Below are 18409 nucleotides of genomic sequence, written 5' to 3'. Positions count from 1 at the left end.
CAGGTTGATTTATAATAACCAGAAGTGTAAAATGGCCCACCTTAGGTTGAAATATATATACCTCTACAAGCATAAAATTATATACATGAGGTTGAAGAATAATTACCTGAGGTAGAACAAAATACATTTGAGGTTGATTTATAACAACCAGAAGTGTAAAACGACACACCACAGGTTGATAAATATATACCTCTACAAGCACAAAATTATATACCTGAGGTTGAAAAACAATTACCTGATGTCGAACAAAATACACGTGAGGTAGATTTATAATAAGCTGAAGTGTAAAATGACACACCATAGGTTGAAAAATATCTACCTCTACAAGCATAAAATTAGATACCTGAGGTTGAAAAATAATTACCTGAAGTCGAACAAAATACACCTTAGGTTGATTTATAATAACCTGAAGTGTAAAATGACACACCTTAGGTTGTTGAATAAATACTTCCACAAGTGTAAAAAAATATACTTCAGGCTGAAACATGTATACCTCTGGAGGTATATTTAAGGTATATTTGAGGTTGATTTTGAGGTATTCATTTGCACCCTTTTCAACCTTTACGACGTATTTAAACAACAACCTCCTTTATACCTTTAAAATATACCTCGTTTATACCTCATTTATACCTCCATTTTTTCATAAGGGATGTAAAACCAATATTGCTCAACGTGTATTTAAAAATGCTGCAATTACATCCTGCTAGTAACCGTGTGGCGATCAAAGGGTACAAGTTAGTGGCGTATTTTTGGGGATGGTTTGGGGAACTAAACCCCCTTCGAAATTAAACATTGCTTGATTAATGAACTATTGTACGGTAAGTAGAATGTAGATATAAAAAAGTTTTCATTTTTCATTTTATAAACCTTTAGAATATATATATATATAGATATCAGGTAGTATACAAATATAATATTACGAAACCTGGGTATACCCTTTGCGGACATTGAAAAAGTGGTGTCGGGGTGTCCACGATTCTATTTAATACATTCTTGGAGTGATACATTCATGTCCTGTGGACACCACCAAATACTGATAATGGACAATTGTAGAAATTCCAAAATTTATGCATACCGCTGGTGGCTAAAAAGTGATTGTGATTTGTAAGATTTATTTGTAAATAACTTGGACACACCATTGTTTTGCAACACTTGTATTTCTGAGATTGGAAAATTTTATTGTTTGAAAGAAAAAAAATTTTGTTACAGCAGATTATGTTTGCAAATCAATCCTCCGCGGATGCGATGCAACGGGTCATGTGGATGTGCAAAGAATAATTATGATTAAAAAAACGATTCTAAAAATTCCTCATTTTGAAATAAAAAACTTTCATATTTTTTCTTTTTTTAAGTCTTAAAGTTCTTAATCAGACGTAGAAAACTATTATAGAAAATTATTTTATATTGCAGTTCTGCACGTTCTGAAATCATATTTATTCATTGGAATAAAATCAGCAATGTTGACTTCACTTTAATTTGTAATGGAAGACACAAAAAAAAAATTTATTTTACCGTAATACGCACATCTGCAACAGTATGAGAAATCGAAATGTTGATAATAGAAAGGTAAAAATTATTGAGAAGTTGTTCTTCAAATGTTTGGCGTGTTCTGTTTCAGAAAAATTTACCAATATTCTGCAAAATTCTGCAGTTCCAATATTCTGCAGTTTCTCTGCATTTTCCTTAGGGAAATTTTGCTGCTTAAAAAAAAAATGACGTCCTCCAATGACTCTGATAGAACTAAATGAAAACTTAGTGAATAAAAGCCAGAAAATATACTATTCAAGCGTTGCGATCTCGAATATTTACTAACGGAAAAGTCATAAATCAGCAGGTTCTAGTCGGCATCATTGAGTTCACTACGATTTCTATAAATACGATTTTTGTATAAAGTAAAAATCGCTCTTTTAAAATGATAATGCAGCGAGAATGCTCATGTTATAAACATTCTCTGTCTAGACCTTGGCATATAAAGAGGAACCTTTGTAGGCCTATCTTTAAAGAATGAGTTCCCTTTAGTTGAACAAAAATAGGTAACCAAACTCTATTTTATTTGGGCAAATTGTTTTTATTAAATTATCACCATGGTAATGTTATCGATAGCGGTAATCGAATTGCTAAAACAGATTTATGCTGCAATGATGATATGAATTAGAAATCAAAATTCTTGTAATTTATCAATCTTTATTTACTTCTGTGTTAAACTCCTTCAAGGATTCAAAATGTTATCACAATTTGCTTACTCAAATGCATTGTGTTTGACATAATATATGATGAATACGTGCAGTTCAACATGTTTCGTTTGACATTATGCTTTAATCCTTTGAAATTATTCTATATTATCCTGAGTAATTATTCAGAAAATAATTAAATCTTGAGGATTTTAAAAATAAGTAATTATTACTATTTATAAAGTCTTACATTTGATTAATGAAAATGTATAAACCTAAAAAAGTTATGTTCAATTGCTTCTACATGTGGTGTTTTTTTTTCTCTCTTTGTTTGGTTTCTGGCATGCTTTTGCCAGATCTGGCATGCATGCCATATCTTGAAAACTTTTTTTTAATTTTATTGGCAGGTGTATTGATATGGATATTGAGATCAAAATCATTATTATCAAAAGTGCTATAACATCAATAGCATCGCCTAAAAAAACTAAATAAGCCCCGGAGCATAGGAAAATTTAGAGCTCCAAGGAAAACAGTGTTCTGGTTTGGTCCTAGGTCCTTGATTAAATTCAAATTAGCAGAAATAATACACCATGACCATTAAAGTCAAGGCTCAAAATTAACGTAGGTATATGACCACTAAAATTTCATTATGGCCACCATAGAATAGTTATCAGTAATCCTCCAGACCACCAATTGATGTAATGGGATGGTATGCTGATTTAGTTTTGTAGTTTGACTCTCATGTTTTAATCTGTATTTTCTTATACAATTCTTATTTTTTATTGTATCTTCTTTTTCAATTGTGAATAAAAAGTAAAATTTTTTTTTTACTTGAAATTAAATTTATTTGAATTTATATATATATATATATATATATATATATATATATATATATATATATATATATATATATATATATATATATATATATATATATATATATCATCATTTGTTTACAATTAGAGTCTATGTCATATTAAAAATGGCTACATTTTCTTTTATTCTAGATAAATTAAAATTGTTGTCTAAATTGTGTAGCATGAACAAAAAAGAAGATTCAAGACAGCATGAAGAGAGTTAATATTTTTAAAAATGGTTCTTCTACAAATGGCAAGGTAAAAATTATTTCTATACTATATCTTCTGAACTAAGAATTCAAATTTAAAAAATAAAAAAAATTAGTACAATATAATCCTGATTCTAAGTATCCATATGCAAATTTTGGTTTATTAAATTAATATTTTAAACAGAAAAAAAAATTATCTACTGTAATAGGATAAACTTTAAATTTTGATTCAAAGATTTTGATAAATAATGATCATTTTTGATAAATATAATTTTTTACCAACAGATTTTTAAAAAAAATTTTTACTGCCAATCTTAGATTGGCAGTAACCATATTTTGTCTAAAACACAACTTTTAAATAATTTCTAGTTTTGGCTTAATTATTTCTATATTTAACTTCTTGGGAACTGGTCTTTCTCATGTCCCTTCCCCCCTGTCCAATTCGTAGACTGTGATTGGGGATGGAGAGACATCGGTTTTTTATGATAATAAAGTGGCTCGGACAATAATAAAAAGTAAATTGTGTTCGTCTTCATGTTTGCTAAACTCTCTTTAAGTCCTGCAAAATCAGTTAAAAATGTAGGTTTTAACAAAAACTCATTTATTTTCAGGAACTATTCACCATACAACTTTGCTGTAAAATCCTTTTTTAAGCACCACTCTATCGTAAATGTTTCCTGAAAACCCTGTGACAAAAGCGCAGCAACATTGTCGCAGAACGTTGCAGAGTTCTCGCTAAATGATTTTTCTTTTGCAAAGTAAAAGAAAAACAATTACTTTTCTTTTCTTCAGAAATCTACACCTAATATTTGAATCGTGCATTTAGATTATCACTTTTTGAGAGGCTCAATTTACGCAGATAGTATCGTAAAGCAATCTAATGTTTCAATTATATTTTTGGCAATTATTGATATTGATTTTCAAGTGGTTTTTAAATATCCCGATATATTTCAAACAATATAGAAAATTCAAATCGTGCATTTGAGTATTTACTTTTTAAGGCAATAATTCTATTGAATTTTTGACACCTATATCTATTGATTTCTCCAGAGTTTTTAAGTCCGATATTTTTTATACGATAGTTTTTATTACAGCAACCTAATCTCGAAATGAGACAAGCATTTGAGGAGTTCAACTCGCGTGATTTCATCGTCAATTTTTTTCGGCAATTACTTCTACAGATTTCATGATTTTTTTTTTTTTTTATTGTAATGATTATTTGCAAAATGTGAAGAATGGAGTAATTTGTGTGTTTCCTCCTCAGCACAATGCTGGAATATCAATCATAATATAAGAATAAGAAATTATTACATGTGCAACTAAAAGCAAATTATATAGTTTTTTGTTTGTAAACCAGTGCATTTGTTATTTTAAATTAGTATCATATATGTTCGTTATTATTAAAAGTATCTTACAGAGAAATATTTGTGCTAGAGAGTTTTGTTACAGATAGCTCGAAAAATTCTGCCACAGGGTCTGAAAAACAATCAATTTTGTAAACATCTTCAAGCCATACCCTCTTTCCTTCCTACTGGTTGACCATATTTGAGAAGGGGTTGACATCTTTTTTCTTGGTCACTTTAATATCTACAACAATATTCAGAAATAAAATTGTGTTACACTTTCCATGTTTAACTAAGCCTTGTTGAGATTTTAATTTTCTACAATGATAGAAAGTCTGATTTTGTCATTAATTATTTGTAAGAAGTCCTAATAATTTCTTCTAATAACACAGATTTTTCTGCTGAAAAATTATTTTATACTAGGCAAATATCCTTTCAACTTCAACATAGCATTGATTTATTTTAGCCACTCCTACTGTTAACCTTATTTATGAATTTTGTATATTTTCCTTTTGAGTTCAAATTTAAAAGAGTTGACTTTATATTTTAAAATATTTAAAAAATTAAAACTTATTCAATTTTCTTTGCAAGTTCAGTTATTTTCTATACCAATTAAAATTCAATGTATTTTTATTAATTTCATTTGAATTGATTGGAAAGTCATTCTTTCCTTATTAGATTTCCTTTATTATTTTAATGAGTTGTATACATTTTTATATCATAAGAAGTATATAATAAGAAATTTAAATTTTGAAACTTCTTCTATTATTCCATAATTTAATAATAATTTGCAACATAATGAGAAACAAAAAAATGTGAAAATTGATTCTGTATTTTCTAAGAAAAGGCCATTTAACATGAACTGACTTCCCACAAAAAAACCTCTGTATGCTTATTTGTCAGAGTTAAAACATGCCTTAAAAAGCCTTTTATTCATAAATTATAAACATTTATTACTGATCCTTTTTTTTTAAAAAAAAAAAGAAAATTAATGAAATTGTGAATTTCAAGTCAAATTAATGACTAAATGAATTACTGATATTTGCTTTCAACATTATTTAGTATTTATAGGTCAGGGAGCTCTAGAATGTAACTGCCTTTTAGCAATAAAAAATCTATTAAATGAAGAATAATTAGAGATAAATTGAGAGATAAATTTTCACCTTTTTCTAAAGAAATAATTTTTGTTTCCTAAATAGGGCTTTTAGTCGCATTCTTCAAGAATAGCAGACGTGCCAACTCTCCCGCATTTTGCGGGAGTCTCCCGAATTTTGAGTTATTCTCCCGCCCTCCGGAATTGATTTGAAAAACTCCCGAATTTTACTGCGATCGACGGCCAAACTCAAAATTACCTAATTTTTCCGCGAGTGCGAAGGTAAGTTTTTCTTTCAGCTTGAATTCCATCCCCTCTTATCAAACTACCATCTGCCTGAAGCGTAGCTGAACATGCTTTATTTCCCCCCCCTCTTCAACGTTACCTCTAAAAACACTCCTATTTCACCCGCCCCCTTACACTGGGGGCGGGTGAAATCTTCCTCTTCTTTCGTGTGGAGTTGAATGCAATGACGTCACATGTCGTTATCGAGTGACGTCCGTTCAGGAGTGGGGAAACTCGTACTCTCGATAGTTGGAATTGATATTGTATCTTGCTGTTTTTATAGTTTTTAATGCGTATTTTTCCACGGTTGGCAACAAGCTCGTAAACTAGCAACGTGATATCAATTATTCGTTTAGTCTTCGTATATTTAAAAAAAAAAAAAAATTCAAGGATGTCATAAGTCGAAACGGAAGTATGGATCAATTTCAACAAATCATGTACCAATGACTTTAGCAAGACTTAATTGCGGAGAGCTAAGTCTGCAACTCTTTTTTTCATGCATACAGTAGAGAACCATTTATCTGGTATCCAGATAATCCGGAAAAAAAATTTGCTCGTTTCTCCCGCCATTTTGAACTAAAACGATATGAAAAAAAAAGCGGAAACTGGACTAATCCTTGAAGTTGAGTAGAGGAAAATGTGAGGAAGGGAAGAATTTTTTTCCCCGTTTACCCAGAGAAACGTCATTTCTTCCGCGACCTTGAAGATTTTAGATCTTTATTCTCTTTTAGGTCGTTAAACTCAAAGGAGTGGCATGATGATTTCGTTTGCTAGTTTGATTTACGAGGGGGTGGGAAAATGCATTGCACATGCATATCAGTGAACAGAAGATGAAAGAGAAAAATATATTTATCTATTTGACATCGATTAATAAAAATAAAATGTTTTTCTTTTGAATAAATTCTGATTCTTTGGAAGTGCGGTATCATTCGCAAGTTTTTCTTGATGTGGAATCACACCTGCTTTAATTAAAAATCGCGTTTTTATAAAAAAAAAAAAAAAAGGAGAATTGTTTATTAATTTAAGCATACAATTATTTTATGAAGCAGATTGCAGTTTCGTTTTTCTGATTCCACTACGTTTTTTTTTTCTTTTTCATGATAAATTTTGCATTCAATAAAATTATTTGTATTACCAAATTTTTTCATTAGTTTTATTATTTTTTTTTTTAAAGTCCGTTGATCTTGCCTTGTTCTAGGTTTTAATATTTATGCTAGTGCCGTTTTTTAACTATCGTTTCGGTTCGATAATTTTCAAGTGTTGTTTTTATTTAGATTAATAGGTTTTCCTTTTATTTTCGCCCCCCCCCCATGAAATATATTGCGTTATTTAATCATTGGTTTTGTTTATTAGTTGATTTAGGAATCGTAATTATTTTTTAAACTTGTTTTTCTTGTCTAAACTTGCAAATTTTTTTATTCTTTTAAATTTTATTTTTCTACAATTTTTTTCCTTTTTAGATTTAGGAGTGCTTTTCTTTTTTCTCTTACTTTAAAATGTGTTTACATTTTTTCCTTGTAATTTGGGTTTGATAAAACATCGATTAACGACACTTTTTTGTCGATCCAGGAAACCGGGAAATTAAGACATCCGGGATAGCGATGGTCCCGAGCATCCCGGATAATTGGTTCTTTATTGTACAGACATTAGTATTGAATTGGTTTTTTAAAATAAAATACTTATTCAATTTGTTTATTTTTTAAAAGTTTTTGTGTATTTTTATTACAGTGTCGGGTTTTTGAATAATGTTTTATTAAGGAAATGGTATTTATTTAAAGAGTATCTACCTAATATAGTTTTGTGTTGCTAAATCTGTCTTTAATTATTTTATTTCCATTTAATATTTTTAAACAATTATTGCTCTATTAGTGTGTAAAATTTCTTGCATTCTTATATTTAATAAATTTTTTACTTAAAATTCCTTAGAAGTGCCAAATGTTGCATACCATGCACCTTTTTTTACCCCTCCTGAAATCTCCTGAATTCTTGTTAGGGAAACTCCTGAATGTTAATTTTGCTAGGTTGGCACGTCTGAGAATAGGCTGTATTTTTTTTTTTTTTTTTTTTTTTTTACGAAGGTTAATGAAAGGTGGATGATTTCACGGGCATGTAATAATATGTTATTTGCAGTATAAGCATTTAGATCTCTTTGCTAAAATGCTTTTAAAAAATATTTTTAAATAATAAAAAGAAAAAAAAAGAATTAAAATTTCATCCTAAAAAATTTATAAGAATAAAGAATTTAGCTGATGTTTAGTTAATGTAATATTTCTCATCCCCGTGGCAGAATCGCGGCGACCCGGCGACATTGTCGCAGAACATTAGAGCTCTTGCAGAATGATTTTTCTTTTTAAAAAGTGAAAATAATTACCTTTCACCAGAAATGTACTCATAATATTTGAATTCTGCATATAGGTAATCACTTTTTGACGCTTTCAATTTTTTACTGTGATGAGTATTAGGACTGGGCAATGTTAGGATTTCAGCATCGTGATGCATCGCCACTCAAACATCACAATGTTTCGATACTTTACGATGTCACGTTACTGTTTTACATTTGGTTTTGCCAAATTTTGCATTTTTGCATAACTTAGCTTTTTATTTATTTGATGCTACTGTAAAGTAAGACTAAAACTGAAATTTTAAATATATATATTGGATTTTTAGAATTTAAACTTTGTGTGTTTGGGGAAAAAAGAGAGTAAGATTTCAAGAGAGGGACATACAGATAAAATTTATAAAAAGTGAAAGTCTGCCAAAATGCATTAAACTAACATTATATGAATTATATTCATTTTATAGGTATATATAAACAACTAAGTGATTTATAATTTAATGTTGTATTTAATTTCAATAAAGTTATATAAAAAATATAATCATTAGCAAAAATGTAAGGATAGGAGTAAATTAAATGTATGACTTTATAGCCTAGTATATCAATGTTTAGTAAAAAATATTTTTTGTAATGTGTTTTTTTCTATTTTTTATTTATTATTTTTATTTTGATTATTTTCTTCTTTTGGATTAAAATAATTCAATAGACTGTCTTTTTCATTTAAGCACAACACATCTTTAAATTAAAGAAAGAAGATAATAATAAATAATTGACTAGTGAAACGAATAATTCATTAAAATTTTACATGCAGCTTTGAAAAAAATGATAAATTATCTTTAAGGATGAATTAAGAAGGGTAAAAAAAAAGAATAGTATTTCAACCTTGGTCAAACAAAAATTATTGTTCATTTTCTACATTCTTAAAGATGGTTAGGTATCTTAGACAAAAACACATTAAAAAATTATTACATTAAGAAATAATTTTTCTAGAAAATAAAATTAGAAGAAATTGGTGCATTTTTTTCAGCTTTTATATAGTAATAAATTTATCTTAACATGAATATTTTAGCAATTAATATTTGTGGATAGAGTGTAGTGCATGAAAAAAAAATTACTTTTGACTTAGTAATCGGTTTTAAAAAAGTCAGATTTTTTTGAAATTTATTTTTCAAAAACTATTCAACTAATTTCTTTCAACCTTTTTATTTTGAAATAAGAAATTATTTTCTTTAAAAAAAATTGTACACCTTACAATTCAAACTTTTTTCGACTACTACTGATAAAAAAATGAATAAAAAATCATTTTTGCATAAAAGTATCTTTGGATAAATGAATTTTATAATTTTGTGCTAAAACTTTTCAATTCGAGTAAAAAGTTCTCAAGATATGACGAAATATGCAAAATGTAGCATTAACTTCAAGAGATCCTAACTTTCGATCGCTCTCCTGACCAAATTATTAGGACTATATTTCTCAGATTACGACTGCACCTTATATTTTGAGGGTCAGGAATTATAATCCGTCAAAAAATTTATTCAGATAAGTAAGTTTTTGTGCCTCACTTTGTAATTTAAAATATCGTCTGCTTAAACTAATTAGAATATTTGAGGTCTCTCCCTCAAACCACTAAAGATTAAGTCCTAATACGCAAAAATCATATCAATAGACCAAAAGTATTAGCCTGCCGTAAAGTATATCAGCCAACTGTAACAATAAAATTAAAATAAAGATTATAAAAATCAAATTCAAAATGCGCTTTGAGCCAACAATTAAAAAATCGTCATTAACAGAAAAATAAAAAACGTAATAGAAAAAGGTAAAAAAAAAATTATGGATTGAGAAGGATAGAAAACTTAGAACAGCCGATGTGCATAGCCTTTTGGCCTTTCATTCTCCAGAATTTCTTGAGGAATATCCTTCAATAATTTATTGAAGGCAGTAGAAATATTGAAAGTAGTAACCTTCAATATTTTAGAAGAAATAGCGAAAAACTAGTATAAAAACAAAATTTCTTGGAAAAAGATACGATGGAAATTATTATGGCTTCAATTTTGTAAAAATCAACTATTTTTAAAAAAAATTTCGGAATTATTGCTAACCTAATGTATTATTAACTGTATTTCGCGAAAATAAAATTTAACTGTACACTCTTATAAAAATCGTTATAAATAAAGAAGATCGAAAAGCAGTCAAGTCGAAAAAGAAAATGCTTAAGAGATAAAAACGAAACGACTGTCTTAAAAAGAAAATTTGCTTTTAAAAACTCGTTTGCCAAAATTTTTTGCAAAATTATTAGATTTTTTTATATTTTCTAACAATAATAATAATTTTTTAATAATTGAAAACGTGGTCAATATGCAAAATTGCAGCTTTATGCAAAATTATTAATGAAAACATTTTATCCATATTGAAGGAATGCGATTCTTCAGATTTAACAAAGAAAAATAAATAGGTAAAAAAATAATTAAACAGAAAGTCTTATTTTAACAGATCAAAAACGATCTTTTCTTCAACAAGACAAAAATGATCTCAAATTATTATCAAATAGCAAACCATAAATAATCCTCAGAGAATCCTTTCTTTTCTTGGATTTTCACAAATTGAAGAAAATACATCTTCATCTTTCATTGGCGATGAGTTAGTTTCACTCCTAGTCACATTGGAATTCATCGTGTCAGCAGATCGTTACTTGATAATTCGCGAAGGAAGAAACACACGGGAAAAGATCGTCACGGCAATCGATGTTGCCTTGGGATCGGGGGGAATGCTTTTCGCTCGCACTTGTGAACATCGATGTTGAATCTGAGGAATCGCTCTTCGCGGCATCGGGAAACATCGTACTCATCACGCGTACATCGGAATTTCCAATGCTTCGTAAAAGACGCTAACCTAAGCATCAGATGGGCGATGATTACACAACATCAATGTTTTCCTATTAATCGATGTATTGCCCAGTCCTAATGAGTGTTTACGAAATGCAAAGGAGGAAATAATTTGTGCGGACCCCCCTCCCCCAACAAAATGGAAAAATATCACCCATATTATTAGATGTTTAATTTTAAAAAAAATTATAATATGTTTGTTATCATTGAAAGTATCTTGCAGAAGATATTAGTGCTAAAGAGTTTTGTCACGGACAGCTAAAAAAAATTCTGCCACAAGGTTTCTCATAATATGTTAAAAATCATACTCTATCAATAAAAATGGCATTCTTGTGATATTTTTTCATCGAACAATTCTTAACGTTCTTCCAAGTGAACATTGTCAGGGTATCCGCGCACCTGAAAGTCATGAATTTCGGTATTGAGCAAAATTTGCCATGAAATGTCATGATTTTAACTATTTTTTTTTTTTTTTTTAAATCATGGAAAGTCATGGATTTAGGTCGCCGAAAAATCTAATTTTTAAAATGGAATTCCCCCCCCCCCCGCCCCATTTCATGGTGTTCCAAATATAGTAATTTGTAACGAAATCCCCACTCACAATCATATTGTATTAAAATATAAAATGTTTTTATCATGTTCTTTAAAAAATTATGCTGTTCTTTCAAGAAATGAAAGAAAAAATATCATTTCTAGAGCAAATTATCTTTTAAACTTCTGTGATTTCAGAATTTTTATCATTTTTAAATTCTAGCTGAAGCAAGCCAGTCTTTGGCGAATTTTTTATTTATTCCGAAATGAGAACAGAAAAAATCGGGAGTATTTCTTTCTTTTCCGATGAAAAAGAAAAGTATCTTTGAAATATAATTCTGAAGAAAAAAAGAAAAAATTATTATTTACTTTTTTTTTCCAGCTATTTTATTGCTTCAACTCTTTCTTTACTCTATTCTTTAAATTTAAAATCTATAAATATGAAAATGTAAAGTATAACAGTTTTGGTTTTACCTATCATTTCAATTAATGTTATTATTATGCTTTTTTAAATTTATTATTGTGTATTTGTCGGAGAAAATAGTAACTTCCTTAAGTGATGAAAAATTCTTGGAATCAGTCATGGATTTGAAAGTCTAAATTGTAACAGATACCCTGATTGTGCTCCAATTTAAAGGTCTTAAATTTTGTTATTAATGATTTAAGTCTGTAATTTCTGTCTGGATTAATACCCAAAACAATACTTTTCTTTGTATGAATGTCTTGAAATAAAAAAATTTCTTATTGAAGGTACATACTACTTTTTAATGTTTACAAATTTTCGCTTAATTGAAAGTTTGTTTTATACTCATTATAAATTTCTACTTATTTTTAAACCACTTTACCTCGTAATTTAATATCTCTCTCCATAATGTTTAGTGCATGTCCTCTTTTTTTATTTTATGTATACAATATATTCTGAGTATAAGTTTTATGTTATTTCCATGCTAATTAAAAAATAATATTTTTTTTAATTAAATTTTCTTGTAATTTTTACTTTTTCTTTCTGAAGGTTATTCTAGTAACAAGTTCTTTTAATTCTCTTCTGGAAACTGCTGGGAAAAAACTAAATGTCGACGCTAAAATAATGTACACTGCTCAAGGAGGAGAAGTAGATGATATTAATTTGATAAGGTAAGATATACATTGTAAATATGTGCTAATACAATTTAAATTATGCAATGTTTTAATACATAGTAAACTGATTTTGCCCAGATTGCTTTACTGAAATCATTTAGTAAGTTATATAGTTATACTTTTAATTATTAGCTTTATTATATGATAAATCATAATATAAATTATCATTTGAATACATCCAATGTAGCTCATTAAAATGTATTATTTATAAAGAGACTTGTTACAACTGTTCTAGTAGGTCAATTAAAACTGATGTTATAATGTAAAGTTGCTATATTGTGAGTAATTTTGAGAATTTGTAAATTTTGAGCTTTTGTAAATTACTCAAGTACTGGATTTTATTTGGCAAAAACATGCTACACTTTAAAAAGAATTATGAAACTGGTGGAATATTGACATTTATACAGTTTTTTTTTTTTTTTTTTTTTTTTTGTATGTGTGAATAAAGTACGATCTCATATACATTTAAGTTTTTTTAAGGATATTTTTTAATACTACATATTAACTTTAGCCAGTTATTCAGTACTTTACTAGCTTTTTAAATTTTTTTCTTCACCGAAACAATAGAGGGATAGTGGAATACAGTAGACTCCCAATTATCCTCAGAATTGAGTGGCCCACCTAACCTGTACAAGCGAATTCGCATATAATCTGCAAATGCTTAAAAAAGACACACGTCATCAATTTTTTTAATGTAAATCATGTATTTTATTATCTGCAGTTTTCTTCACATTTTCTTCTTTTACATTTTTTTATTATTGCTGTATGAAAAAGCCTATCAACTTTGTTTCTTGGTGCTGGAAAGGCAGGAAGCTGAAATAAAACAGGCACAAACAAACGTCTAACTCGGGAGTTCATACACTATTGAAAAAAGAATACACAAAACAATGTCTGAAACATGAGAATTAGTTCTTATAAAGAGTTACTGTACATACACAATTTTTAGAGACTTTTGTCAGTAACAATTTTAAAATCCTGCATATGGCCCATAAATTATTCAAACCTTTGATTCATTCTTTTTCCTTCAGGTGTATCAAAGGTTGTGTGGGGACCATACTTATTTGTCATTTATCAATTTTATAACTGATAAGAGTTCCAATAATGTGTTACATGTTGACTAAATAAATGACTGAGGATAATTCATTCCTATTCATCATATGAAAGCTAAATGGAAAAAAATAAGTTTCTGTACTTGCTATTAATATCACTGCTTTGAATAATAACAATATGATCCAGTAGAAGATACTGCTTTGATGGGTGTTTTGATTCATCGAAATTTGAACTTCATTCTGCATTTGTAGTTCAACATAATCATGAGAAGGTGACATGACTCATGTTGTCTTACTATTTATGAATATCTCCCCATTTTCACATGTTCAATACTCGCTTTACGGAAGCAAAACTTGGACCCTAAATTCAGATATACAGCAGTTACTGAACACATTCAAAAAGAAAGTTCCTCAGAGCTATCTTTGGCGCAATTCGAGAAAGGGGATGCTGGCAAACTAAATATAACTTTGAGCTCTACGGACTCTATAAGCTGCCCCAAATTACGCAAATAATCCACAGCAATAGGCTGAGGTGGCTGGGTCATCTATGAAGAAGCCCTGAAAATAGTGCCATGAGAATCGTTACCTTCAAGAACCTCGAGGGATCCCGTCCCAGAGGTAGACCCCCTACTAGATGTCTCAACGATATCAAAAATGACTTGAAAATTGGAGGGGAAATGCCATGTATAGGAGGCGCTCACGTTTGTCAGCTGTTGAGGCAGCCAAGGCCTGCAAGGGACTGTTGCGCTGACAAGGAAGAAGAGGGCTCGTTTTTACTTAGGTATTGTTTTTTATGCTGCGATGTTTAAGTATAGATTCATTATTTGATTAATTCTGAACACCTGGGCTACGAGCATGAATGTTTACTAGTATGTTGTTGTCAAAACTCTTAAAATAGTTCCAACATTATGAATTTATTTATTTTCAATTCTAAATGCTATGTTGTTTATCATTGCAAAAAAAAAAAGTAGAGCTTGAATGATTTGTAAACTGGATAATCCCCTGGCAGATAATTCAGAGTTTACTTTATTTTACTCTTCTGCCTTTAGAATTACAATCACAAATATGACACTTCAGAAAAAGAATGAATACAATTTTAAACAAGGGAAATATAATTACTGAATTTTTTTAATCTTTTGTGAAGAAAATTACAAAGGTTATGAATATGTACAGGAGGCATTGATTTCCATGTGAGGATTTCGTGCACGTCTAATTCCCAATAATGATAAATAGTTAATATTTCACCATAGATTATCCTTAGGACCATTTAGTATCGGTATACTAGGTCCTGTCACTCATTTTAATTCATAGAGAATTCAAGATATTTCAAATTTTTTGGCGGTAGCTTAAAAAAGTGATGTGAATAATTTTATGATGACTTTAACTATTCATTGTTCTTGAAAAAAATTTTTGCTTTTTAAGCTCAACAATGTTGAACACCTATTTTCAGAGTAGTTTTGGTAGAATTAAGAAAAATGAAACAAAAGTTTGGTTAATATATTGAATGAGAAGTTCTATTTGGATGTTCTAATGGTCATTAAATAATTGTTCTAAAGAACATAGATTATATGAAAAAAGTTCAAAATTTTTATTCCACTTATCATGCTTATTTTTTTTAAAAAATAATCTCGATGGTAATGCACTAAAAATATTAATATAAAAGCTGAAATACCTATGTATTGACAGATTAATAATAGTTATATTCATATGCTTTTATTAATATTCATTTGAAAAGAATGTTTGAGCGTGTAACTTGTTGGTAAGGCAAAATTTGATATTTTTGAAGCCTTGCTTTAGGTTTAAAGTTTATAATGTTCTCTTGAAATAGGAAAAGAAACTACAAAGAATATTTGTAGTTATTAATGACTCAACCTAATATGCTAAGGTGTTTAATATGCAGTATTTTATTAAAATGTTATTTATTTTTAAGAGCTACTGAAAATTGTTGAAAATCTCTATTGTCACGGCTTTATATTTTTAACTCGTTTTCATAGATTGAAATTTGAAATAATTTATTTTGAAACACATACTGGTTTTTATTTGGAATTAGAAAATTGTTTCTTTTTTCCATAATAATTTTTTTAAGAAAAATTGTTTTTGTCCTCATTATCCCCATTACACAGGGCTTGTGTGGAAAAACTTGATAACTTAACTAATCATATACTACAACTCAGAAAAGTATATCTAAATCCAAAATGAAATTAATTTTTAATCTAAGCCATATTGGAGAATAAATGTTGACATTTAAATTAAAATAATAATTTGTAATACAATATTTCACTGTATTAAGTATACATCACTACTTCAATATCCTTGTTCCATATATCAAATGATCTGCAACTTTCTGGGCTGTGTTGCCACTCTATCATTTAAAACTCTCATATTTGTGGTTGAATATTTGCTTTCATTTAATTTAAAAACCAATTTTACCTTTTTTAGAGATGCTGATGTGCTGTATGTGTCCTCTGGAGAACCATTTATTGGTATGTATACAGTTATAAATTTTAATTTGTAGTAGTATTGTTATTTCTTTTTTTTTTCCTTTGAAGAAGTAGTTTTTCTTCAAAATAAACCTTCTATAAATTTTCACTCAATTACTTAATTAAAATAATTTATATGTAATTTCATAATTGTGGAATCACTTAAAAAAAGTTACTTTGTTATGTATTTTTAAATAAAATGAATTTCTCACTTTCTTTTGAATTGTTTAATTAAAGTATAATTAAATATTCAAAATTTACCTGTGAAAATATTATGTTTTTTAGTTTTTTACTTTTCTCATAAAAAGCTGGAAATGGGATAAGCCCTGTTACACTTTTTTGCAACAACAAATTAGCAACAGAGTTTTAGAACTTTATAGAAGGGCTGAGCTACACATGGGCTCTACAACATTATTAATTTTAATAATTTTTTTCTGCAACATTATTAATTTTAATGCAGGAGATGAGTTAAAAAGTATAAACAAGGCATCCCTACCAGTGCATTTTTGTTGCTAACTGCAACATTTAAAGCTGAAATTGGGCGTGTTTTCATTATACTGTTTATTTAAAATAATAATTTTTCTCATCAAGCATTATTCTGAATAAGTTTTATAATAAATAGTTTTGTTTACAGAAAATCTCTACTCAGTTTCATTGCAGCTAAATTTCTAAACTTGTGTGCATTTTTTTCCCAAAATAAATTATTCTGCGATTATGGCAACTTATTTATTATCTTGAAAGTCAATTAAAGTGCCTTTGTTGAACGAGAAATTTTTTTTCCTTTTTTAAAATGCTGCCAGAAGTGAACAAGTGCTGTTCTACATTTAATACTAATTGCACATGTGCACTTCAATAAATTGACATAAATCAGTTATTTACTTAGGCTCTTCAAACTATTTGGCGCACAAGGCATCTAGCCTTCTTTGTCATGCCTTTGGTAGGGTTGCCACTCCACAGGGAGAACAGAGAAAATACGGAAAACACAGGGAATTTAAAAATTACCTAAAATAACAGGGAAAATGCGGGGAATTTTGAGTTTCTCTTTTGAAACTAGGAAAATACAGGGAATTTTGTTTCTTTTTCCCATCTTTTAAAAAATAGTAACCACTCTAAGTGCAATCTATGGGACATTTAAGGATGATATTTCAGCTATATTAAACTAGTTCATTTACTATAGCATTATTTGCTTTAAGTATGTTCAACTATTCCTTTTTTCCTTAAATTTTTTCAGCAATTACAACTAATATAGTTTTTCCAATACAGCTTATACAAGAACACAGTGATTGTGTTTTTCCTCTTAACATATTGTGTATAATACATACAGGGAAAACAGGGATTTTTTTTCCAGATTTGAGTGGCAACCCTGCAGATCTTTGACTTAAGATCTGACGTCTTCTAATCCTTTAAATTTTACTCTGTTGAAATCTGTCTGTATTTGTCTCTGCCAAGTAATTCTTGCCCCCCCCCCCTCCTTTTGCTCTTGCTATCAAGGGTTCAAGAGAGAGAAATGTGTGATAAATTTTTACTTGGCATTCTTAGTACATGCCCTGTCCATTTTTACTTTTGCTTATTAATTTTTTCTTATGTTGTAATGAGGTTTGCATTTTCTAATATTTAGCTAATAAATAGTTATTATGTTTAAAAAGTTTTATTTAAAAAAAATTGAAGTATAAACTTGTATTTTTTCTAAATTAAAATAACTGCTAATTAATTTTTTGCATTCATTGAGAATGTAAAACATTTTGAACATTTTTTAAAAAATATCAATGAGTAAAATAATTTTTAAAAAAATTTTTTGAAGAATTTAGTTAATCCACTATTCTATATTGTACTTATTGAATTTGGGTTAATTTTTAGAATAAGCAACTATTTTATTCAATTTTTTTAAAATCAGTTTTTTTATTAGATTTTAAAATTGAATTTTTTTAACATAAAAATTTTGGTTAGTACGATGTATGAACAGCCTTTTGACAACAACAGAAAACTATTTGTAAATAAGAGTTTCAATTGAAAAATCCTTACTCAAAATTATTTATT

At 28.5% G+C, this 18409-nt stretch overlaps 1 protein-coding gene across 7 annotated transcripts in view; it reads left to right on the top strand.

The window, feature by feature from the left end:
• LOC107440008 (BTB/POZ domain-containing protein KCTD9) overlaps nt 1-18409 on the top strand; it is a 50409-nt gene that overhangs the window by 12414 nt on the left and 19586 nt on the right. For 2 of the 7 annotated variants that reach the window (XM_043044632.3, XM_016052773.4), the window contains exons 1-4: nt 2036-2393; nt 3179-3286; nt 12719-12840; nt 16332-16375. In XM_043044632.3, coding sequence (XP_042900566.1) covers nt 3239-3286; nt 12719-12840; nt 16332-16375 — 214 coding nt within the window. In that variant the 5' untranslated portion in view covers nt 2036-2393; nt 3179-3238. The other 5 variants (XM_071187576.2, XM_016052783.4, XM_016052801.3 and 2 more) reach the window with 4 other exon arrangements.

Source organism: Parasteatoda tepidariorum, chromosome 11, assembly GCF_982258835.1.
Source record: "Parasteatoda tepidariorum strain Cologne lab strain chromosome 11, Ptep-v5.0, whole genome shotgun sequence".
In the NCBI taxonomy this organism is placed as follows: domain Eukaryota; kingdom Metazoa; phylum Arthropoda; class Arachnida; order Araneae; family Theridiidae; genus Parasteatoda; species Parasteatoda tepidariorum.
Note: the sequence above shows the minus strand (reverse complement) of the source record. Positions and strands in the feature narration are given on the sequence as shown.